The following is a 24,752-nucleotide window of genomic DNA, read 5'->3' as shown; positions in this document are numbered from 1 at the left end:
TATCTCTGGTTCTGGGCATAGTAGAGACAAGTTGCTATTGTCCAAACAAAAGGGGAGAGTCCCAGCTTTTGGAGTATAGCCTCAGAAAAACGCTAAGTCAGACAGAACCCGAGATATCTGGCTGGGAAGAGGATTTAACAGGCTTGGATGGGAACCACTGCTTTGAAGTGGAATATCTCTGGTTCCCTAGGGAAGATTTTAAAAAATCTGGTACCTCTGGAAAAAGGGGACCTTCAGCTATCAGTTTAGGGCCCATATACTCCTTGGGCCCTAGAGAAAGTGCCCATAGAGCCCAAACAAAAAGACGGCCCTGGTGGTGGCATGTTACATTTGAAGAAAAACAATATTTAAAAATCCTAATTTGGTGACAGGGCCGGTTCTAGACTTTGAGGAGATTGGGGCAAAAGTTTCCATTTGGTGCCCCCATGTTTTAAATAGGGTCAGTGCGTGGTGAAGGCTTGCAACAACATTATAGGGGCATGGCAGTATGGATGGTGTAGTGTGTGTGTGTGTGTGTGTGTGTGTGTGTGTGTGTGTGTGTGTGTGTGTGTGTGTGTGTGTGTGTGTGTAAGAAATATAGATTATAATCTCCCATGGGGCACGGACTGATTGGCAAAATATTCTCTGTAAAGTGCTGCAAAATATGTTTGCACTATATAAATGACTGCTAATGATACATAAATAATGGCTTCATTGGGAAATTGCATGGCCACAGAATAGTACCAATTCACATAACACCACACAGTAGTACCCCTTATACACATTATGTGACACAGTAGTACCCCTTATACACGTCATGACACACAGTAGTACCCCTTATACACATTATGTGACACAATAGTACCCTTTATACACGTCATGACACACAGTAGTACCCCTTATACACATTATGTGACACAGTAGTACCCCTTATACACGTCATGATACACAGTAGTACCCCTTATACACATTATGCCACACAGTAGAGACCCTTATACACATTATGTGACACAGTAGAGCCCTTATTGCCCCGACTGACCTCAAAACCCCCTAATTTCTCAATGACAATAAGGTCCCAAATGTGACCCCTTCCACACACACAGACCTGAAAGAACTCTCAAAGAAAAAAACATACCAAAATTGCCTCCCCCTAATTTGATAATCTGCCAATGCCTCAATGAAAATAATACCCTAGAACTGCCATCCCAGACCTGATAATCCTACTATGCTTCATGGAAAATAATGTCCCAGAATTGCCTGACAAGCACGAGAGCTGTTCTGCAGCAGCCTGAGGGGCAGAGAGCAGTGCTGCTGCAGCAGATTAATGGGCACAGAGATGTGCTGCAGCAGCAGCTTGAGGGGCAGAGAGATGTGCTGCAGCAGCCTGATGGGTAGAAAAAGGTGCTGCAGCATCAATGTAGCGAGAAGTGCTGCAGCAGCCACGATGGAGAGAAGTGCTGCAGTAGTCGGGTAGAAAGAGGTGCTGCAGCAGCAGCAGCCTGAGGGGCAGAGAGAGGTGCTGCAGCATCAATGTAGAGAGAAGTGCTGCAGCAACCACAACGGAGAGAAGTGCTGCAGCAGTCGGGTAGAAAGAGGTGCTGCAGCAGCAGCCTGAGGGGCAGAGAGAGGTGCTGCAGCATCAATGTAGAGAGAAGTGCTGCAGCAACCACAACGGAGAGAAGTGCTGCAGCAGTCGGGTAGAAAGAGGTGCTGCAGCAGCAGCCTGAGGGGCAGAGAGAGGTGCTGCAGCATCAATGTAGAGAGAAGTGCTGCAGCAACCACAACTGAGAGAAGTGCTGCAGCAGTCGGGTAGAAAGAGGTGCTGCAGCAGATTGAGGAGCAGATAGAAGTGCTGCAGCAGCCTGGAGGGCAGAGAGAGGTGCTGCTGCAGTCAGGGTAGAAAGAGGTGCTGCACCAGATGCTGCAAAGAGAGGTGATGCAGGATCAATGTGGAGGGAGGTGCTGCAGCAGCAGGGGAAGAGAGAGGTGATGCAGGATCAATGTGGAGAGAGGTGCTGCAGCAGCAGGGGAAGAGAGAGGTGCTGCAGGACAGAAGTAACCCTGCAGCACAGCTGCAAGCAGACAGTGAGACATATAGAGGGTGGCAGAGCTCCGGCATGTGCTGACTGTCAGTGTCTCCAGCTGTCACCTCTGTGTCAGACTGGTGTTTGTGAATCCGGAGACAGGAAATGTCAGTGCAAGTACTTGGAGGTGTATAATAAGCCGGCAAATACCATCCCCTGGCCGGGAATCGAACCCGGATCTCAGCAAGGAAATGCCGGATCGTGACCACTAGACCACCAAGGGTTTTGGGGTTGGTGAATGGATGATGTATGAGGAGAGTGTGATAGTAGTAACCAGGCTAACACTGGGATGATACAGTAATGATGTACAACACTCTCCTTACTTGTAGCTGCAGTCCAGTATGGTGGAGTGGCTGACCTTAGCAGTGAGGTAACCGGCTGGATGGTCACTGTAGAACTGGATCGGGAAGCACTCTTGAGATGACTTGGACTGGATGCAAACTGAACACGGAACAGGATGGTAGTTTGTGAATTACCGGAGTGGATCCAGGGAACTGGAACAGGCTGGAATCTCAGGTGCTGGCTGGCACCAGCAGTCAGGAGCTTGATGAGATTACCTGTGCAGCCAAAGGAAAGGCCTGCACAGGTGTAGAGCTGGATAACGATACTGTGCAGCACTTAGGAAAGAAACTGCCCCTGCAGGGAAACACAGGTAACTTCACTCAGCTAGAGCTGAGCTAGACAATGAACTAGCGAAGACTGAGAGCCAGTAACCGGAACATATACCCGTGGATAGTTGGGATAGGCTGAGCAGAATCAGATGGTGCAGAGAGATCATACTGGCTAACGATTGGCTGAACCATGGTCAGGTGATTGGGACTTGGCACAGCAGTACTCTAGGTCAGGCTTTGATGTAGCTTGTGGCCTACCAGGCCAGGAAATACTGAAGCCTGTATGTCTTGTAAGTGACAGCAGACATGAGTACTTTGTGATGGAGCGAATCTGCATGCGACAGGAGGGGTAAGTGACCCATCGGCAGGGCAAACTGGACCGGGTTGTGACAGTTCCCTCCCTTGAGGAGTGGTCTCCCGACATCTCCTTAGTTTTCGTGGATACTTTGTATGAAATTTGGAGATGAGACGAGGAGCATTAGCATCTTCAGAATGTACCCAGGACCTCTCCTCAGGACCATATCCCTTCCAATGAATCAGATATTGGAGTTTCCCATAATGACAACGAGAGTCAATTATGTTTTAGACTTCAAATTCTACTCCTCGCTGAGTTTTAACAAGAGGAGCCTTTGGAAGAGAAAAGAAAAAACACAAAATTGGGCGCTGATGTTTAAATTGGATATTAGCTGCACGTTCCTGGGGCTTGGTTCCTCTGCCACCACTTAAATAGAACAAAACAAAACAGATAGGAACTGCGCTTAGTATCCAATATAAAATGTTATTTGTATTGCAATTTAATATATTTATACAATTACCGGCCGGATTTCATAAAAATATAATATAACATATATATATATATATATATATATGAAACGAAATAGAGGAGATGGCGCCAAGGGAGTTATATCAACGCCCTACCTAAAAACGGACCCTTACAGTACTCTCCGGATAAATTACGTCAGATAACAAATACTAACATAAAAATTTATTAAAACAACATATAAACCCGACACAAATGTTCATAAGTATACAGAGTTGATACATTTACATTTGTCGCACAATTTGAACAATCAGTTTGTAGTGATGAGGAAAAAGCATAGATATATCACTACGATTTCCTCCTTCTCCTTATTGTAGATTCGGAGGTAACATCAGATAATATATACTCATGAAAATTCCTAACACTACTATAGTGCACAATTAGTATATAATTGACATGATTAAAAACACAATTTAAGAACTCAATGCACACATTGCACACATATCCGTATTGCTGATTGTGACACTGCTCTTTAAATAACTCCTATAGCATTGCAGGCGTCCCTGCAATGTGTAACGCGACAAAAAATTGGAAATTATATAGCGGTGAGGGATAAAAATATTCTTATAGTCCCTTTTGTCTGCAGGGTTACGTTATATATCCGTCATCAATTTTATCAGTCTCATACGTCAGCAAAAATGGTATTAATTTGTAGTTATAGCAAGCTAGTAAATTAGCCGTCTCATCCACTCTGTGATCCCAAGGCTGTCTCTGGATGTAATATAAGCTGCAATATATCTCAGGTCTGGGAGCACTCTCCCTATTCCCCCTTAGCACTGGGGTCCGGATGTCCGGATGTCAAGCTGATTATTGAGCTAGTAAGCCATTATACAGAGTATGCCTATTGATCATTTGATAGTTCTCTTAGCCGGCCGGCAAGTAAAGACTCACTTTTCCGTTCTTCCACATACGCGTTTCACCGCCTCGATGTGCCGTCGGCTGCTTCCTCACGACCTTTGGAAGAGAAGACTGAAACCTGTTGAGTATAAGGGGTTTGAGAAGCAACACATGAAAAGAGTTGGGAATTCGAAGTGATTGTGGAAGATGTAAACGGTAAGCCACTGGATTGATGACTTTGATGATAGGAAAAAGGACAGATAAAGTGAGGTGCAAATTTCATTGATGGTATCCAGAGCCTGATATTGCGTGTGGATAACCAAACTCGATCACCCACCTTGAGGTGAGGAATAGCCCTACTCCTTCTATTGGCAAAAATCTTGTAACGTACCAAAGATTTCTTAAGTGTGGCATGAACCTCCTTCCAGATGTTTGCAAAAATATTGGAGAGTTGCTTTGGCAGCCGGTACATCAAATACTGGGAGAGACTGGAACTCAGGAACACAAGGATGCCGCCCATACACAGTGTAGAAAGGAGTGGTCTCAGAGGAAGTATGATAGGAGTTGTTATGAGCGAATTCAGCCCATGGCAGGAAATCTATCCAGTCATCCTGCGAGGATGATATATACATACGGAGTAAAGTCTCTAAATCCTAATTGACCCTCTCGGTCTGCCCATTAGATTGCGGGTGATATGCCGTGGAGAACATTAATTTAATCTGTAAAGATGAGCAGAGAGCTCACCAGAAGCGGGCGACAAATTGGGATCCTCTGTCAGACACCATTTCTGTGGGCAATCCGTGAAGGCGAAATATTTCAGAGATGAAAAGCTGAGGGAGGCGTGGAGCTGATGGCCGTCCAGTCAGAGGTACAAAGTGTGCCATTTTTGAAAAACGGTCAACTACAACCCAGTTAGTGGTAAATCCCTTGGAGGGTGGGAGATCAGTAATGAAATCTATTGAAATATGGGTCCAAGGTTGTAGTGGTATGGATATTGGTTGCAAGGGACCAACTGGAGACTGACGAGAGATCTTATGCTGAGCGCACTGAGGACAAGATGACATGAATTCCTGGACATCAGAACATAAGGAAGGCCACCAATAGTATCTTTTAACAAATTACAAAGACTTCCTTACTCCTGCATGGCCGGAGAACTTGGAGGCATGGGCCCATAGTAATAGTCTCCTGCGAAGGTCGGGAGTGACATATGTTTTACCAGGAGGAGGTGTGACCACATCAGTAGAAGCAAATACAGTAGGATTTAGCAGCGGATACTGTTCATCTCAATCTGATTCGCCTTCTGGAACCATAGAGCGGGATAAAGCATCAGCTTTACAGTTACGGGATCCTGGACAGTATAAAATTTTAATATCAAACAGAGAAAAAAACAGTGCCCACTGGGCTTGCCTGGGTGTGAGACACTGGGCAGTTCTGAGAAAAAGAAGATTCTTGTGGTCTGTGAATACCGAAATTGGAAAGCGAGCTCCCTCCAGCAGATAACGCCATTCCTCAAAGGCTAATTTAATGGCTAATAGTGCTTTCTCGCCAATGGGGTAGTTCCTCTCGGCAGACAGAAATTTCTTTGAAAAGAATCCACAGGGATGCAGTTTGTCCTCAAGTCTCTGTGAAAGAACTGCCCCTACTCCTTCTGAGGATGCGTACACCTCAATGATGAAGATCTGAGTAACATCCGGCTGGCTGAGTACCGGAGCTGAAATAAAGGACTGTTTCAGTAACTGAAATGCTGGTTTTGCTTCCGGAGACCACTGTGTTGGATTAGCCCCCTTTCGGGTCAAAGCAGAGATAGGAGCTACTAATGTAGAGAACCCCATGATAAATTTTCGATAATAATTGGCAAAGCCCAGGAATCTCTGAATGGCTTTCAAGGAATTAGGCTCAGACCAGGAGAGTTCCGCTTGAACTTTTTCAGGATCCATCTTGAGGCCGGCACCTGAAATGACCTATCCAAGAAAAGGAATATCTGGCACTTCAAAAATAAATTTTTCAAGTTTATAGTACAAGTGATTTACACAAAGTCTTCGGAGAACCTCTTTTACTTGGTCACGATGTGAAACAAGGTCACTGGAGAAAATGAGAATGTCATCTAAGTAGACAACAGAGTGGTACAGAAGGTCACGAAATATCTAATTCACAAAATGTTGAAACAATGCTGGTGCATTACTCAAACCAAGGGGCATGACCAGATGTTCATAGTGCCCATCTCTCGTGTTAAATGCTGTTTTCCATTCATCACCCTGGCGAATGCGAATCAGATTGTAGGCACCCCTCAAGTCAAGTTTTGTGAAGATAGTAGACCCCTTCACTCTGTCGAAGAGCTCCGTGATTAAAGGCAGAGGATAACGGTTTTTGACAGTGATCTCATTGAGCCATCTGTAGTCAATACAGGGTCGGAGTCCGCCATCTTCTTTTTTTTTACAAAGAAAACCCTGCACCAGCTGGAGATGATGAAGGACGGATGAACCCTTTCTTCAGGATCTCTTGGATGTACTCGTCCATGGACTTCGTCTCTGGTACAGATAATGGATATGTACGACCCCTGGGAGGTGATTTTCCAGGGACCAGGTCTATGGGGCAATCCCATTCTCTATGAGGAGGCAAAGTATCCGCCCCTTGTTTGCTGAAAACATCAATATATGAGTGGTACTGAGTTGGTAATTTCTCAGCAATGGTAGTATCAGATGATCGAACAGGTACCACTTGTTTCAAACAGACACTGGAACAGTTCTTACCCCAAGACAAAATGTGCATGGTAGACCACTCAATTAGGGGACTATGTTTCTGAAGCCAGGGAAAACCGAGTACAATGGAATGAGTGGCTTTAGGGATTCCATAAAATATATTTCTTCAGAATGTAATGCCTCCACCTGGAGTTTAACTGCTGAAGTTCAGTGGGTGATGGATCCATGTGGGATCAAACTGCCATCCACAGCTGACAGTGACACTGGATGAGCCAGTGTCACAGTGGGTATGTGATGCTTGGCAACAAAACTTTGCGTTATGAAATTTCCAGCATCACCAGAGTCCAGGAGAACAGACAGAAAGTTACGTTTGTTAGCCACAACAAGAGTCACTGGAATCACGGAGTCTGACTGTTTGGGAGAGGGATGTAATACTCCTAATCTCTTTCCTTCCTGAGGAATCTGGAGCGACCGTCTTCCCGGTCGTTTGGTTCAAGAGGAGATCAAATGTCCAGCTTCACCACAATACAAACACTGATTTGTTTGATGTCGCCTCTGACGCTCCTCTGGAGGGAGGCGGGATCTGCCATGTTGCATGTATTTCTCAACAGCAGTGATTTTCTCTCTCAGAAGATACTCACGGAACCTTTAGTGTACTTTTCTCACAGGAACATTCTTGGAGTCGTAAGTCCACTTTGGTACACAGGGAAATGAGATCTGCCAACTTGGAAGGATGGTCACGAGTTGCCAAGACATCTTTGATTTCTTCTGATAGCCCATGCTAGAAAGTAGCTATGAGGGCTGCTTCGTTCCACTGTAATTCCGATGCTATCATCTGGAACTGTACCACATACTGACTCATGGTTTTAGTGCCCTGGCGCAGACGCAAGATGTCTTCATATGCTGACGTAGATCTTCCGGGCTCGTCAAATATCTTACGGAAAGTGGCAATAAAGTCAGTATAGCCAAACAGCAATGGGTCAGATCTCTCCCACAAAGGTGATACTCAATCCAGGGCTGGACCGGATAGCAGGGAGACAATATATGCAACTTTGATTTTATCCGAAGGAAAGTTGGCAGGTTGTAGAGTGAAGTGTACGTCACATTGGTTCAAAAAACCCCGGCATAGCTTGGGGTTTCCATCAAACTTATCAGGTGTAGGAAGGTGAAGTCTGGGCACAGAAGCAGCATATGGTACAGGATGGGTAAAAACTCCTGGTCCTGTAGCAGTAGTCAGAAATTGATCTTGGCGGGTAGAGATTCCTCGTATGCATCATGCCAGCTGGCGATTTGTTACCTCCAGACCCTCCAATATTATTTAGGAGGTCTGGTCATAGACAAATTCCTTCAGCCGGATCTATGAGGCTAGTTCATACTGTCAGACTGGTGTTTGTGAATCCGGAGACAGGAAATGTCTGTGCAAGTACTTGGAGGTGTATAATAAGCCGGCAAATACCATCCCCTGGCTGGGAATCGAACCCGGATCTCAGCAAGAAAATGCCGGATCGTGACCACTAGACCACCAAGGGTTTTGGGGTTGGTGAATGAATGATGTACGAGGAGAGTGTGATAGTAGTAACCAGGCTAACACTGGGATGATACAGTAATGATGTACAACACTCTCCTTACTTGTAGCTGCAGTCCAGTATGGTGGAGTGGCTGACCTTAGCAGTGAGGTAACCGGCTGGATGGTCACTGTAGAACTGGATCAGGAAGCACTCTTGAGATGACTTGGACTGGATGCAAACTGAACACTGAACAGGATGGTAGTTTGTGAATAACCGGAGTGGATCCAGGGAACTGGAACAGGCTGGAATCTCAGGTGCTGGCTGACACCAGCAGTCAGGAGCTTAATGAGATTACCTGTGCAGCCAAAGGAAAGGCCTGCACAGGTGTAGAGCTGGATAACGATACTGTCCAGCACTTAGGAAAGAAACTGCCCCTGCAGGGAAACACAGGTAACTTCACTCAGCTAGAGCTGAGCTAGACAATGAACTAGCGAAGACTGAGAGCCAGTAACCGGAACATATACCCGTGGATAGTTGGGATAGGCTGAGCAGAATCAGATGGTGCAGAGAGATCATACTGGCTAACGACTGGCTGAACCATGGTCAGGTGATTGGGACTTGGGTCTGCAGTACTCTAGGTCAGGCTTTGATGTAGCTTGTGGCCTACCAGGCCGGGAAATACTGAAGCCTGTATGTCTTGTAAGTGACAGTGGACACGGGTACTTTGTGATGGAGCGAATCTGCCTAGGCAGGAGGGGTAAGTGACCCATCGGCAGGGCATTAGTGCAATACTGGTGATGTCACATTAGTGTAATGCTGGCTATGTCACATTAGTGCAATACTGGTGATGTCACATTAGTGTAATGCTGGCAATGTCCCATTAGTGTAATGCTGGCTATGTCACATTAGTGCAATACTGGATATGTCACATTAGTGCAATACTGGTGATGTCACATTAGTGTAATGCTGGCTATGTCACATTAGTGCAGTACTGGTGATGTCACATTAGTGCAATATTGGTGATGTCACATTAGTGCAATGCTGCTTATGTTCTGTTGGGAGCTCAGTCTGGGAGAGCAGTATCATTGTTGGATGCTGGTTTTAATAACCTCCCTGCCAGAGATAGTGTTTTAGTGTCCGGCTCTTGCACCTACAATATGGATGAACTCCGGCTACTGTTCTTCTGTTATGATCTTGGCTCTGTTGTTTACTCCCTTTGCTTGCCCTTAAGAAGATAAAAAGTAATGTGGATGCACCTGCCCTGACCTGTGGCTTTGGTTAAAGTTTCTTGTGGCTCTTTGCCTATTTTAGTGACTTTTTCTAGTTAGTCATCTGTTTTGACCTTTGTATTTTTCTGGTGTTCATCTGTACTATGGGGGTCATTCCAAGTTGTTCGCTAGCTACATTCGTTAGCTGTGTAGCGATCAGGCAAAAACTCGGCAGTTCTTCGCATGCGTATGCAGCGCAATGCGCACGCGTGGTGTACTATTACAACGAACGATGTCGTTTCACACAGGGTCTAGTGATGCTTTTCAGTCGCACTGGCAGCCGCAGAGTGATTGACAGGAAGAGGGCGTTTCTGGGTGTCAACTGACCATTTTCAGGGAGTGTACGGAAAAACGCAGGCGTGACAGGAAAAACGCAGGCGTGGCTGGGCGAACGCAGGGCGTTTTCGTGACGTCAAATCAGGAACTGAATGGTCTGAAGCTACCGAGACTGCACAAAATTATTTTGTAGGTGCTCTGCGATCCTTTCGTTCGCACTTCGGCTAAGCTAAAATACACTCAGTGGGCGGCAGCATAGCATTTGCGTGACTGCTAGCGAGCGATCAACTTGGAATGACAACCTATGACTCCGTACTGGTGCCTTTCCCTGCTTGCTGAATCCTACACTCTTCTTTATTCTCCATACTGCTGAGCTATTTGGTGATAGATAAGTTTCTACTACTCTAAGCTGGAAGATTTAGCGTCATCCAAGTACCAGTGTTTGCGACAAGGCTGCTTGCTATAGGTGAAGACCTCTGTACATTTAATTCTAGAGATAGCAGAATACATAACACACATCAAAAATCATCTGTAATAAGCAAAATCATATTGAACATTGCCTCAGGTAAATTCACCTCAATTGTCACTTAGAAATATGAGTTGTTTCCTAAAACCTGTGATTTGTTACTTAGTCATATGATTGCTGTAATGTCTCACTCTTGTGTATCAATAGATTAGTGTCTGTACATCTTGAATATTTATCTAGAAAAGTAACTGTGTATATCTGTTGCCTCCTGGGATTGGTCATTTGCTAGAACCGTACCTAGAGCTGTGCATGTGTTGCCTCCTGGGGATGGTCATTTCCAAGGACCATATCTGGGGCTGTGCATGTGTTGCCTCCTGGGGTTGGTCATTTCCTAGGACGATACCTGGAGGTGTGCATGTGTTGCCTCCTGGGATTGGTCATTTCCTAGAACAATACCTGGGGCTGTGCATGTGTTGCCTCCTGGGGTTGGTCATTTCCTAGGACCATACCTGGAGGTGTGCATGTGTTGCCTCCTGGGATTGGTCATTTCCTAGGATGATACCTGGAGCTGTGCATGTGTTGCCTCCTGGTGTTGGGAATTTCCTAGGACCATATCTGGGGCTGTGCATGTGTTGCCTCCTGGGATTGGTCATTTCCTAGAACCATACCTGGGGCTGTGCATGTTTTGCCTACTGGGATTGGTCATTTCCTAGAACCATACCTGGGGCTGTGCATGTATTGCCTCCTGGGGTTGGTCATTTCCTAGGACCATATCTGGAGCTATGCATGTGTTGCCTCCTGGGGTTGGTCATTTCCTAGGACGATACCTGGGGCTGTGCATGTGTTGCCTCCTGGTGTTGGTCATTCCCTAGAACCATACCTGTGGCTGTGCATGTGTTGCCTCCTGGGGTTGGTCATTTCCTAGAACCATACCTGGGGCTGTGCATGTGTTGCCTCCTGGGGTTGGTCATTTCCTAGAACCACACCTGGAGCTGTGCATGTGTTGCCTCCTGGGATTGGTCATTTCCTAGAACCATACCTGGGGATGTGCATGTGTTGCCTCCTTGGATTGGTCATTTCCTAGGACCATACCTGATGCTATAAATGTATTGCCTCCTGGGATTGGTCATTTCCTAGGACCACACCTGATGCTGTAAATGTATTGCCTCCTGGGGTTGGTTATTTTCTAGAACCAAACCTGGAGCTGTGCATGTGTTGCCTCCTGGGATTGGTCATTTCCTAGAACCATACCTGGGGCTGTGCATGTGTTGCCTTCAATGGTTGGTCATTTCCTAGGACCATACCTGATGCTGTAAATGTATTGCTACCTGGGGTTGGTCATTTCCTAGAACCATACATGATGCTGTAAATTTATTGCCTCCTCGGGTTGGTCATTTCCTAGAACCATACCTGGAGCTGTGCATGTGTAGCCTCCTGGGGTTGGTAATTTCCTAGGACCATACCTGATGCTGTAAATGTATTGCCTCCTGGGGTTGGTCATTTCCTAGAACCATACCTGGAACTGTGCATGTGTTGCCTCCTGGGGTTGGTCATTTCCTAGGACCATACCTGATGCTATTAATGTATTGCCTCCTGGGGTTGGTCATTTCCTAGAACCATACCTGGAGCTGTGCATGTGTTGCCTCCTGGGATTGGTCATTTCTTAGAACCATACCTGGAGCTGTGCATGTGTTGCCTCCTGGTGTTGGTCATTTCCTTGGACCATACCTGGAGCTATGCATGTGTTGACTCCTGGGGTTGGTCATTTCCTAGGACCATATCTGGGGCTGTGCATGTGTTGCCTCCTGGGGTTGGTCATTTCCTAGGACGATACCTGGAGGTGTGCATGTGTTGCCTCCTGGGATTGGTCATTTCCTTGGACCATACCTGGAGCTATGCATGTGTTGACTCCTGGGGTTGGTCATTTCCTAGGACCATATCTGGGGCTGTGCATGTGTTGCCTCCTGGGGTTGGTCATTTCCTAGGACGATACCTGGAGGTGTGCATGTGTTGCCTCCTGGGATTGGTCATTTCCTAGAACAATACCTGGGGCTGTGCATGTGTTGCCTCCTGGGGTTGGTCATTTCCTAGGACCATACCTGGAGGTGTGCATGTGTTGCCTCCTGGGATTGGTCATTTCCTAGGATGATACCTGGAGCTGTGCATGTGTTGCCTCCTGGTGTTGGGAATTTCCTAGGACCATATCTGGGGCTGTGCATGTGTTGCCTCCTGGGATTGGTCATTTCCTAGAACCATACCTGGGGCTGTGCATGTTTTGCCTACTGGGATTGGTCATTTCCTAGAACCATACCTGGGGCTGTGCATGTATTGCCTCCTGGGGTTGGTCATTTCCTAGGACCATATCTGGAGCTATGCATGTGTTGCCTCCTGGGGTTGGTCATTTCCTAGGACGATACCTGGGGCTGTGCATGTGTTGCCTCCTGGTGTTGGTCATTCCCTAGAACCATACCTGTGGCTGTGCATGTGTTGCCTCCTGGGGTTGGTCATTTCCTAGAACCATACCTGGGGCTGTGCATGTGTTGCCTCCTGGGGTTGGTCATTTCCTAGAACCACACCTGGAGCTGTGCATGTGTTGCCTCCTGGGATTGGTCATTTCCTAGAACCATACCTGGGGATGTGCATGTGTTGCCTCCTTGGATTGGTCATTTCCTAGGACCATACCTGATGCTATAAATGTATTGCCTCCTGGGATTGGTCATTTCCTAGGACCACACCTGATGCTGTAAATGTATTGCCTCCTGGGGTTGGTTATTTTCTAGAACCAAACCTGGAGCTGTGCATGTGTTGCCTCCTGGGATTGGTCATTTCCTAGAACCATACCTGGGGCTGTGCATGTGTTGCCTTCAATGGTTGGTCATTTCCTAGGACCATACCTGATGCTGTAAATGTATTGCTACCTGGGGTTGGTCATTTCCTAGAACCATACATGATGCTGTAAATTTATTGCCTCCTCGGGTTGGTCATTTCCTAGAACCATACCTGGAGCTGTGCATGTGTAGCCTCCTGGGGTTGGTAATTTCCTAGGACCATACCTGATGCTGTAAATGTATTGCCTCCTGGGGTTGGTCATTTCCTAGAACCATACCTGGAACTGTGCATGTGTTGCCTCCTGGGGTTGGTCATTTCCTAGGACCATACCTGATGCTATTAATGTATTGCCTCCTGGGGTTGGTCATTTCCTAGAACCATACCTGGAGCTGTGCATGTGTTGCCTCCTGGTGTTGGCCATTCCCTAGAACCATACCTGTGGCTGTGCATGTGTTGCCTCCTGGGGTTGGTCATTTCCTAGAACCATGCCTGGGGCTGTGCATGTGTTGCCTCCTGGGGTTGGTCATTTCCTAGAACCACACCTGGAGCTGTGCATGTGTTGCCTCCTGGGATTGGTCATTTCCTAGAACCATACCTGGGGCTGTGCATGTGTTGCCTCCAATGGTTGGTCATTTCCTAGGGCCATACCTGATGCTATGAATGTATTGCCTTCTGGGGTTGGTCATTTCCTAGAACCATACCTGGAGCTGTGCATGTGTAGCCTCCTGGGGTTGGTAATTTCCTAGGACCATACCTGATGCTGTAAATGTATTGTCTCCTCGGGTTGGTCATTTCCTAGAACCATACCTGGAACTGTGCATGTGTTGCCTCCTGTGGTTGGTCATTTCCTAGGACCATACCTGATTCTATGAATGTATTGCCTCCTGGGGTTGGTCATTTCCTAGAACCATACCTGGAGCTGTGCATGTGTTGCCTCCTGGTGTTGGCCATTCCCTAGAACCATACCTGTGGCTGTGCATGTGTTGCCTCCTGGGGTTGGTCATTTCCTAGAACCATACCTGGGGCTGTGCATGTGTTGCCTCCTGGGGTTGGTCATTTCCTAGAACCACACCTGGAGCTGTGCATGTGTTGCCTCCTGGGATAGGTCATTTCCTAGAACCATACCTGGGGCTGTGCATGTGTTGCCTCCTGGGATTGGTCATTTCCTAGGACCATACCTGATGCTGTAAATGTATTGCCTCCTGGGATTGGTAATTTCCTAGGACCACACCTGATGCTGTGAATGTATTGCTTCCTGGGGTTGGTCATTTCCTAGGATCATACCTGATGCTATAAATGTATTGCCTCCTGGGGTTGGTCATTTCCTAGAACCAAAACTGGAGCTGTGCATGTGTTGCGTCCTGGGATTGGTCATTTCCTAGAACCATACTTGATGCTGTGAATGTGTTGCCTCCTGGGGTTGTTCATTTCCTAGAACCATACCTGGAGCTGTGCATGTGTTGCCTCCTGGGATTGGTCATTTCCTAGGACCATACCTGATGCTGTGAATGTATTGCCTCCTGGGGTTGGTCATTTCCTAGAACCATACCTGGATCTGAGCATGTGTTGCCTCCTGGGGTTGGTCATTTCCTATGACCATACCTGATGCTGTGAATGTTTTGCCTCCTGGGGTTGGTCATTTCCTAGGACCATACCTGATGCTGTGCATGTGTTGACTCCTGGTGTTGGTCATTTCCTAGAACCATACTTGGAGCTGTGCATGTGTTGCCTCCTGGGATTGGTCATTTCCTATGACCATACCTGATGCTGTGAATGTGTAGACTCCTGGTGTTGGTCATTTCCTAGAACCATACCTGGAGCTGTGCATGTGTTGCCTCCTGAGATTGGTCATTTCCTAGGACCATACCTGATGCTGTGAATGTATTGCCTCCTGGGGATGGTCATTTCCTAGAACCATACCTGGAGCTGTGCATGTGTTGCCTGCTGGTGTTGGTCATTTCCTTGGACCATACCTGGAGCTGTGCATGTATTGACTCCTTGGGTTGGTCATTTCCTAGAACCATATCTGGGGCTGTGCATGTGTTGCCTCCTTGGGTTGGTCATTTCCTAGGACCATACCTGTAGCTGTGCATGTGTTGCCTCCTGGGATTGGTCATTTCCTAGAACCATACCTGGAGCTGTGCATGTGTTGCCTCCTGGTGTTGTTCATTTCCTAGAACCATACCTGGAGCTGTGCATGTGTTGCCTCCTGGGATTGGTCATTTCCTAGGACCATACCTGATGCTGTGAATGTATTGCCTCCTGGGGATGGTCATTTCCTAGAACCATACCTGGAGCTGTGCATGTGTTGCCTCCTGGTGTTGGTCATTTCCTTGGACCATACCTGGAGCTGTGCATGTATTGACTCCTTGGGTTGGTCATTTCCTAGAACCATATCTGGGGCTGTGCATGTGTTGCCTCCTTGGGTTGGTCATTTCCTAGGACCATACCTGTAGCTGTGCATGTGTAGCCTCCTGGGGTTGGTAATTTCCTAGGACCATACCTGATGCTGTAAATGTATTGTCTCCTCGGGTTGGTCATTTCCTAGAACCATACCTGGAACTGTGCATGTGTTGCCTCCTGGGGTTGGTCATTTCCTAGGACCATACCTGATTCTATGAATGTATTGCCTCCTGGGGTTGGTCATTTCCTAGAACCATACCTGGAGCTGTGCATGTGTTGCCTCCTGGTGTTGGCCATTCCCTAGAACCATACCTGTGGCTGTGCATGTGTTGCCTCCTGGGGTTGGTCATTTCCTAGAACCATACCTGGGGCTGTGCATGTGTTGCCTCCTGGGGTTGGTCATTTCCTAGAACCACACCTGGAGCTGTGCATGTGTTGCCTCCTGGGATTGGTCATTTCCTAGAACCATACCTGGGGCTGTGCATGTGTTGCCTCCTGGGATTGGTCATTTCCTAGGACCATACCTGATGCTGTAAATGTATTGCCTCCTGGGATTGGTCATTTCCTAGGACCACACCTGATGCTGTGAATGTATTGCTTCCTGGGGTTGGTCATTTCCTAGGATCATACCTGATGCTATAAATGTATTGCCTCCTGGGGTTGGTCATTTCCTAGAACCAAACCTGGAGCTGTGCATGTGTTGCGTCCTGGGATTGGTCATTTCCTAGAACCATACTTGATGCTGTGAATGTGTTGCCTCCTGGGGTTGTTCATTTCCTAGAACCATACCTGGAGCTGTGCATGTGTTGCCTCCTGGGATTGGTCATTTCCTAGGACCATACCTGATGCTGTGAATGTATTGCCTCCTGGGGTTGGTCATTTCCTAGAACCATACCTGGATCTGAGCATGTGTTGCCTCCTGGGGTTGGTCATTTCCTATGACCATACCTGATGCTGTGAATGTGTTGCCTCCTGGGGTTGGTCATTTCCTAGGACCATACCTGATGCTGTGCATGTGTTGACTCCTGGTGTTGGTCATTTCCTAGAACCATACTTGGAGCTGTGCATGTGTTGCCTCCTGGGATTGGTCATTTCCTATGACCATACCTGATGCTGTGAATGTGTTGACTCCTGGTGTTGGTCATTTCCTAGAACCATACCTGGAGCTGTGCATGTGTTGCCTCCTGGTGTTGGTCATTTCCTTGGACCATACCTGGAGCTGTGCATGTATTGACTCCTTGGGTTGGTCATTTCCTAGAACCATATCTGGGGCTGTGCATGTGTTGCCTCCTTGGGTTGGTCATTTCCTAGGACCATACCTGTAGCTGTGCATGTGTTGCCTCCTGGGATTGGTCATTTCCTAGAACCATACCTGGAGCTGTGCATGTGTTGCCTCCTGGTGTTGTTCATTTCCTAGAACCATACCTGGAGCTGTGCATGTGTTGCCTCCTGGGATTGGTCATTTCCTAGGACCATACCTGATGCTGTAAATGTATTGCCTCCTGGGGATGGTCATTTCCTAGAACCATACCTGGAGCTGTGCATGTGATGACTCCTGGGATTGGTCATTTCTTAGAACCATACCTGGAGCTGTGCATGTGTTGCCTCCTGGTGTTGGTCATTTCCTTGGACCATACCTGGAGCTATGCATGTGTTGACTCCTGGGGTTGGTCATTTCCTAGGACCATATCTGGGGCTGTGCATGTGTTGCCTCCTGGGGTTGGTCATTTCCTAGAACCATACCTGGAGCTGTGCATGTGTTGCCTCCTGGGATTGGTCATTTCCTAGAACCATACCTGGGGCTGTGCATGTGTTGCCTCCTGGGGTTGGTCATTTCCTAGAACCATACCTGGGGCTGTGCATGTGTTGCCTCCTGGTGTTGGTCATTTCCTAGGACGATACCTGGGGCTGTGCATGTGTTGCCTCCTGGTGTTGGTCATTTCCTAGGACCATACCTGGAGCTGTGTCTGTGTTGACTCCTGGGGTTGGTCATTTCCTAAGACCATACCTGGAGCTGTGCATGTGGTGCCTCCTGGGGTTAGTCATTTCCTAGGAACATACCTGATGCTGTGAATGTATTGCCTCCTGGGGTTGGTCATTTCCTAGAACCATACCTGGAGCTGAGCATGTGTTGCCTCCTGGGATTGGTCATTTCTTAGAACCATACCTGGGGCTGTGCATGTGTTGCCTCCTATGGTTGGTAATTGACTAGGACCATACCTGATGCTTTGAATGTATTGCCTCCTGGTGTTGGTCATTTCCTAGAACCATACCTAGAGCTGTGAATGTGTTGCCTCCTGGGGTTGGTCATTTCCTATGACCATACCTGATGCTGTGAATGTGTTGACTCCTGGGGTTTATCATTTCCTAGGACGATACCTGGAGCTGTGCATGTGTTGCCTCCTGGGATTGGTCATTTCCTAGGACCATACCTGATGCTGTGAATGTATTGCCTCTTGGGGATGGTCATTTCCTAGAACCATACCTGGAGCTGTGCATGTGTTGCCTCCTGGTGTTGGTCATTTCCTTGGACCATACCTGGAGCTGTGCATGTATTAACTCCTTGGGTTGGTCATTTCCTAGAACCATATCTGGGGCTGTGCATGTGTTGCCTCCTTGGGTTGGTCATTTCCTAGGACCATACCTGTAGCTGTGCATGTGTTGCCTCCTGGGGTTGGTCATTTCCTAGAACCATACCTGGAATTGTGCATGTGTTGCTCCTGGGATTGGTCATTTCCTAGGACCATACCTGGAGCTGTGCATGTATTAACTCCTTGGGTTGGTCATTTCCTAGAACCATATCTGGAGCTGTGCATGTGTTGCCTCCTGGTGTTGGTCATTTCCTAGAACCATATCTGGAGCTGTGCATGTGTTGCCTCCTGGTGTTGGTCATTTCCTAGGACCATACCTGGAGCTGTGCATGTGTTGCCTCCTGGTGTTGGTCATTTCCTAGAACCATATCTGGAGCTGTGCATGTGTTGCCTCCTGGGGTTGGTCATTTCCTAGAACCATACCTGGAATTGTGCATGTGTTGCTCCTGGGATTGGTCATTTCCTAGGACCATACCTGGAGCTGTGCATGTGTTACCTCCTGGTGTTGGTCATTTCCTAGGACCATACCTGGAGCTGTGCATGTGTTGCCTCCTGGTGTTGGTCATTTCCTAGAACCATACCTGGAGCTGTGCATGTGTTGCCTCCTGGTGTTGGTCATTTCCTTGGACCATACCTGGAGCTGTGCATGTATTAACTCCTTGGGTTGGTCATTTCCTAGAACCATATCTGGGGCTGTGCATGTGTTGCCTCCTTGGGTTGGTCATTTCCTAGGACCATACCTGTAGCTGTGCATGTGTTGCCTCCTGGGGTTGGTCATTTCCTAGAACCATACCTGGAATTGTGCATGTGTTGCTCCTGGGATTGGTCATTTCCTAGGACCATACCTGGAGCTGTGCATGTGTTGCCTCCTGGTGTTGGTCATTTCCTAGGACCATACCTGGAGCTGTGCATGTGTTGCCTCCTGGTGTTGGTCATTTCCTAGAACCATATCTGGAGCTGTGCATGTGTTGCCTCCTGAGATTGGTAATTTCCTAGAACCATACCTGGGGCTGTGCATGTGTTGCCTCCTGGGATTGGTCATTTCCTAGAACCATACCTGGGGATGTGCATGTGTTGCCTCCTGGGATTGGTCATTTTCTAGAACCATACCTGGGGCTGTGCATGTGTTGCCTCCTGGGGTTGGTCATTTCCTAGAACCATACCTGGGGCTGTGCATGTGTTGCCTCCTGGGGTTGGTCATTTCCTAGGACCATACCTGGTGCTGTGCATGTGTTGCCTCCTGGTGTTGGTAATTTCATAGGACCACACCTGGGGCTGTGCATGTGTTGCTTCCTGGTGTTGGTCATTTCCTAGGACCATACCTGGAGCTGTGCATGTGTTGACTCCTGGGGTTGGTCATTTCCTAGAACCATACCTGGAGCTGTGCATGTGTTGCCTCCTGGGGTTGGTCATTTCCTAGGACCATACCTGGAATTGTGCATGTGTTGCTCCTGGGATTGGTCATTTCCTAGGACCATACCTGGAGCTGTGCATGTGTTACCTCCTGGTGTTGGTCATTTCCTAGGACCATACCTGGAATTGTGCATGTGTTGCTCCTGGGATTGGTCATTTCCTAGAACCATACCTGGGGCTGTGCATGTGTTGCCTCCTGAGATTGGTAATTTCCTAGAACCATACCTGGGGCTGTGCATGTGTTGCCTCCTGGGATTGGTCATTTCCTAGAACCATACCTGGGGATGTGCATGTGTTGCCTCCTGGGATTGGTCATTTCCTAGAACCATACCTGGGGCTGTGCATGTGTTGCCTCCTGGGGTTGGTCATTTCCTAGAACCATACCTGGGGCTGTGCATGTGTTGCCTCCTGGGGTTGGTCATTTCCTAGGACCATACCTGGTGCTGTGCATGTGTTGCCTCCTGGTGTTGGTAATTTCATAGGACCACACCTGGGGCTGTGCATGTGTTGCTTCCTGGTGTTGGTCATTTCCTAGGACCATACCTGGAGCTGTGCATGTGTTGACTCCTGGTGTTGGTAATTTCATAGGACCATACCTGGAGCTGTGCATGTGTTGCCTCCTGGGGTTGGTCATTTCCTAGAACCATACCTGGAGCTGTGCATGTGTTGCCTCCTGGTGTTGGTCATTTCCTAGAACCATACCTGGAGCTGTGCATGTGTTGCCTCCTGTGATTGGTCATTTCCTAGAACCATACCTGGAGCTGTGCATGTGTTGCCTCCTGGGGTTGGTCATTTCCTAGGACCATACCTGATGCTGTGAATGTATTGCCTCCTGGGGTTGGTCTTCTCCTAGGACCACACCTGATGCTGTGAATGTATTGCCTCCTGGGGTTGGTCATTTCCTAGGACCATACCTGGGGCTGTGAATGTATTGCCTCCTGGGGTTGGTCATTTCCTAGGACCACACCTGATGCTGTGAATGTGTTGCCTCCTGGGATTGGTCATTTCCTAGAACCATACCTGGGGCTGTGCATGTGTTGCCTCCTGGTGTTAGTCATTTCCTAGGACCATACCTGGTGCTGTGTATTTGTTTGACACATAGATGCTCCTGACTCAAAGTGCAGGTGGAAATCCACAGCTATTTTCATGAAAACAATACAGCCACATTGTACGTGACTCCTTCCTAAATATCCCACTTGCCAAAACTGTGCATAAAGGTTATTTTTTGACTCACCAGATTTTTGGACACATACTCATCCTTCATCCAAGAACTCAGGCTGTTTATTGCCATATTAATTTCACTTTTCACCAAACTCAACTCTGATATTTCCACTTCAAATGGAGGCTATAAAAATGATAAATAAAATGAGTTAGGGTTCCACTGATGCTAATGTGCTGAAGGCCCAACATGAACTATAGTAACAACTATACATTAGTAGTGTTTATACACAATGAAAAATTCAGTCAATTACATTTTGGACAATGTGTTATTAATATTGACTGAAACAAAAATTCTATTAAAATGTAGATGCAAATCTGTATACCGCTAATAAAACAGAGGAGGGTTCTCGTGCAACGCTTAGGGATTTCTACTAAAACACTTCAACCTTTATTGTATCGCTGGTCTCTGGCGTTACACAACGGCCCTCCTTCTGACCTGATCGCACGCTGAAACGTTTTGCTGCCCGTGCGATCAGGTAGACGCCGCCTATGGGGGAGTGTAGCATAGCAAGGCTGCGATCGCTTGTGTAGCTGAGCTGTCAAAAACATTTTGTGCAGTTTGTGAATAGGTCTGGACTTACTGACACACTGTGATGACCTAAGCCTGTCTGGTCCCGGAATTATCGCCAGACTCCCGCCCTGCAAACGCCTGGACACCCCTGCGTTTTCCTCACCACTTCTAGAAAGCGGTCAGTTGCCGCCCCGGAATGCCTTCCTCTTGTCAATCTCGTGGCGATCTCAGCAGCGATAATTTTCTTCTCTAATTCCGTCGCTGCCCGGCACTCCCCGTCGCCGAGAAGCGATGTGCCTGCGCATGCACATTCTGGACCCGATCGCACTGCAGTGAAAAAAGCAGCATGCGAACGGGTCAGAATGACCCCCAACATTAACATTGAAATTAGTGATTATAGCATGACAACCGATGAAAGTTCAATATTATTAGTAATAACATTTATTTATATAGCAACACCAATTGCCTATCCCTGAACGCAGAATCTAGAGCCCCTGACATCGTCCCTGCCCCATACTGTCAGAGTTCCCCCCCATAGTGCAATATATTACCCCACCTGCAGGGGTGGAAGTTCATCCCAGTCACCTGGAGCTTTGGGCCACCCCCCTTAAAAAAGGGGGGGAAATGGTGTGTGTGTGTATGTGTGTGTGTGTGTGTGTATATATATATATATATATATATATATATGTGTAGTATGAGTGGCCGGCAGTTGGGATCCCGGCATAACAACAGTTGGGCGAGCGCTAATGAGCCCGCTATGCGCGCCGCGCTATCTATTCTTCCTCCAGGGGGGTCGTTGACCCCCAAGAGGGAGAATATGTTTGGGCATGCCGGCAGTCGGGATCCCGGCCGGCGACATACTGAAGACCACATATATATATATATATATACATGCAGGACATACAGAATGATATAGATGATGTTCTCATCCAGTCTACAGGGACCAGTCATCCAGCGGTCAGTGGGTCAGAATCATGAGATTCAGCCATCTGCAGCAGCGTTCACAGGTCGGTCCCATCTCATACTCTGGCGCAGTGATGGTGTCACCGTGGCTTGCTGCAGGCTGAGCGGAGCCAGGTATGACTCGTCCTGTTCCCTAATGCAGTGCTATGCAGAGTGCAGTGGTCACACTCAGGCGCAGTGATGGTGTCACCGTGGCTTGCTGCAGGCTGAGCGGAGCCAGGTATGAGTCGTCCTGTTCCCTAATGCGGCGCTACGCAGAGAGCAGTGGTCACACTCAGGCGCAGTGATGGTGTCACCGTGGCTTGCTGCAGGCTGAGCGGAGCCAGGTATGACTCGTCCTGTTCCCTAATGCGGTGCTATGCAGAGAGCAGTGGTCACACTCAGGCGCAGTGATGGTGTCACCGTGGCTTGCTGCAGGCTGAGCGGAGCCAGGTATGAGTCGTCCGGTTCCCTAATGTGGTGCTATGCAGAGAGCAGTGGTCACACTCAGGCGCAGTGATGGTGTCACCGTGGCTTGCTGCAGGCTGATCGGAGCCAGGTATGAGTTGTCCTGTTCCCTAATGCGGTGCTATGCAGAGAGCAGTGGTCACACTCAGGCGCAGTGATGGTGTCACCGTGGCTTGCTGCAGGCTGAGCGGAGCCAGGTATGAGTCGTCCTGTTCCCTAATGCGGCGCTACGCAGAGAGCAGTGTCACACTCAGGCGCAGTGATGGTGTCACCGTGGCTTGCTGCAGGCTGAGCGGAGCCAGGTATGAGTCGTCCTGTTCCCTAATGCGGCGCTACGCAGAGAGCAGTGTCACACTCAGGTGCAGTGATGGTGTCACCGTGGCTTGCTGCAGGCTGAGCGGAGCCAGGTATGAGTCGTCCTGTTCCCTGATGCGGCGCTACGCAGAGAGCAGTGTCACACTCAGGCGCAGTGATGGTGTCACCGTGGCTTGCTGCAGGCTGAGCGGAGCCAGGTATGAGTCGTCCTGTTCCCTAATGTGGTGCTATGCAGAGAGCAGTGGTCACACTCAGGTGCAGTGATGGTGTCACCGTGGCTTGCTGCAGGCTGAGCGGAGCCAGGTATGAGTCGTCCTGTTCCCTAATGCGGTGCTACGCAGAGAGCAGTGGTCACACTCAGGCGCAGTGATGGTGTCACCGTGGCTTGCTGCAGGCTGAGCGGAGCCAGGTATGAGTCGTCCTGTTCCCTAATGCGGTGCTACGCAGAGAGCAGTGGTCACACTCAGGCGCAGTGATGGTGTCACCGTGGCTTGCTGCAGGCTGAGCGGAGCCAGGTATGAGTCGTCCTGTTCCCTAATGTGGTGCTATGCAGAGAGCAGTGGTCACACTCAGGCGCAGTGATGGAGTCACCGTGGCTTGCTGCAGGCTGAGCGGAGCCAGGTATGAGTCGTCCTGTTCCCTAATGTGGTGCTATGCAGAGAGCAGTGGTCACACTCAGGCGCAGTGATGGAGTCACCGTGGCTTGCTGCAGGCTGAGCGGAGCCAGGTATGAGTCGTCCTGTTCCCTAATGCGGTGCTACGCAGAGAGCAGTGGTCACACTCAGGCGCAGTGATGGTGTCACCGTGGCTTGCTGCAGGCTGAGCGGAGCCAGGTATGAGTCGTCCTGTTCCCTAATGCGGTGCTATGCAGAGAGCAGTGGTCACACTCAGGCGCAGTGATGGTGTCACCGTGGCTTGCTGCAGGCTGAGCGGAGCCAGGTATGAGTCGTCCTGTTCCCTAATGCGGTGCTACGCAGAGAGCAGTGGTCACACTCAGGCGCAGTGATGGTGTCACCGTGGCTTGCTGCAGGCTGAGCGGAGCCAGGTATGAGTCGTCCTGTTCCCTAATGCGGTGCTACGCAGAGAGCAGTGGTCACACTCAGGTGCAGTGATGGTGTCACCGTGGCTTGCTGCAGGCTGAGCGGAGCCAGGTATGAGTCGTCCTGTTCCCTAATGCGGTGCTACGCAGAGAGCAGTGGTCACACTCAGGTGCAGTGATGGTGTCACCGTGGCTTGCTGCAGGCTGAGCGGAGCCAGGTATGAGTCGTCCTGTTCCCTAATGCGGTGCTACGCAGAGAGCAGTGGTCACACTCAGGCGCAGTGATTGTGTCACCGTGGCTTGCTGCAGGCTGAACGGAGCCAGGTATGAGTCGTCCTGTTCCCTAATGCGGTGCTATGCAGAGAGCAGTGGTCACACTCAGGCGCAGTGATGGTGTCACCGTGGCTTGCTGCAGGCTGAGCGGAGCCAGGTATGACTCGTCCTGTTCCCTAATACGGTGCTACGCAGAGAG

General features: G+C 48.7%; 1 protein-coding gene across 1 annotated transcript in view; it reads right to left on the bottom strand.

Moving 5' to 3' along the window:
• The window catches only part of LOC135040591 (aldehyde dehydrogenase family 3 member B1-like), a 270,098-nt gene that overhangs the window by 120,896 nt on the left and 124,450 nt on the right, over positions 1–24,752 (bottom strand). Inside the window, exon 2 of the mRNA XM_063954834.1 lies at positions 21,019–21,129. Coding sequence (XP_063810904.1) covers positions 21,019–21,129 — 111 coding nt within the window. The remainder of the gene's footprint in view (positions 1–21,018; positions 21,130–24,752) is intronic.

Source organism: Pseudophryne corroboree, unplaced genomic scaffold (genome assembly GCF_028390025.1).
Source record: "Pseudophryne corroboree isolate aPseCor3 unplaced genomic scaffold, aPseCor3.hap2 scaffold_748, whole genome shotgun sequence".
NCBI lineage: Eukaryota > Metazoa > Chordata > Amphibia > Anura > Myobatrachidae > Pseudophryne > Pseudophryne corroboree.
Note: the sequence above shows the minus strand (reverse complement) of the source record. Positions and strands in the feature narration are given on the sequence as shown.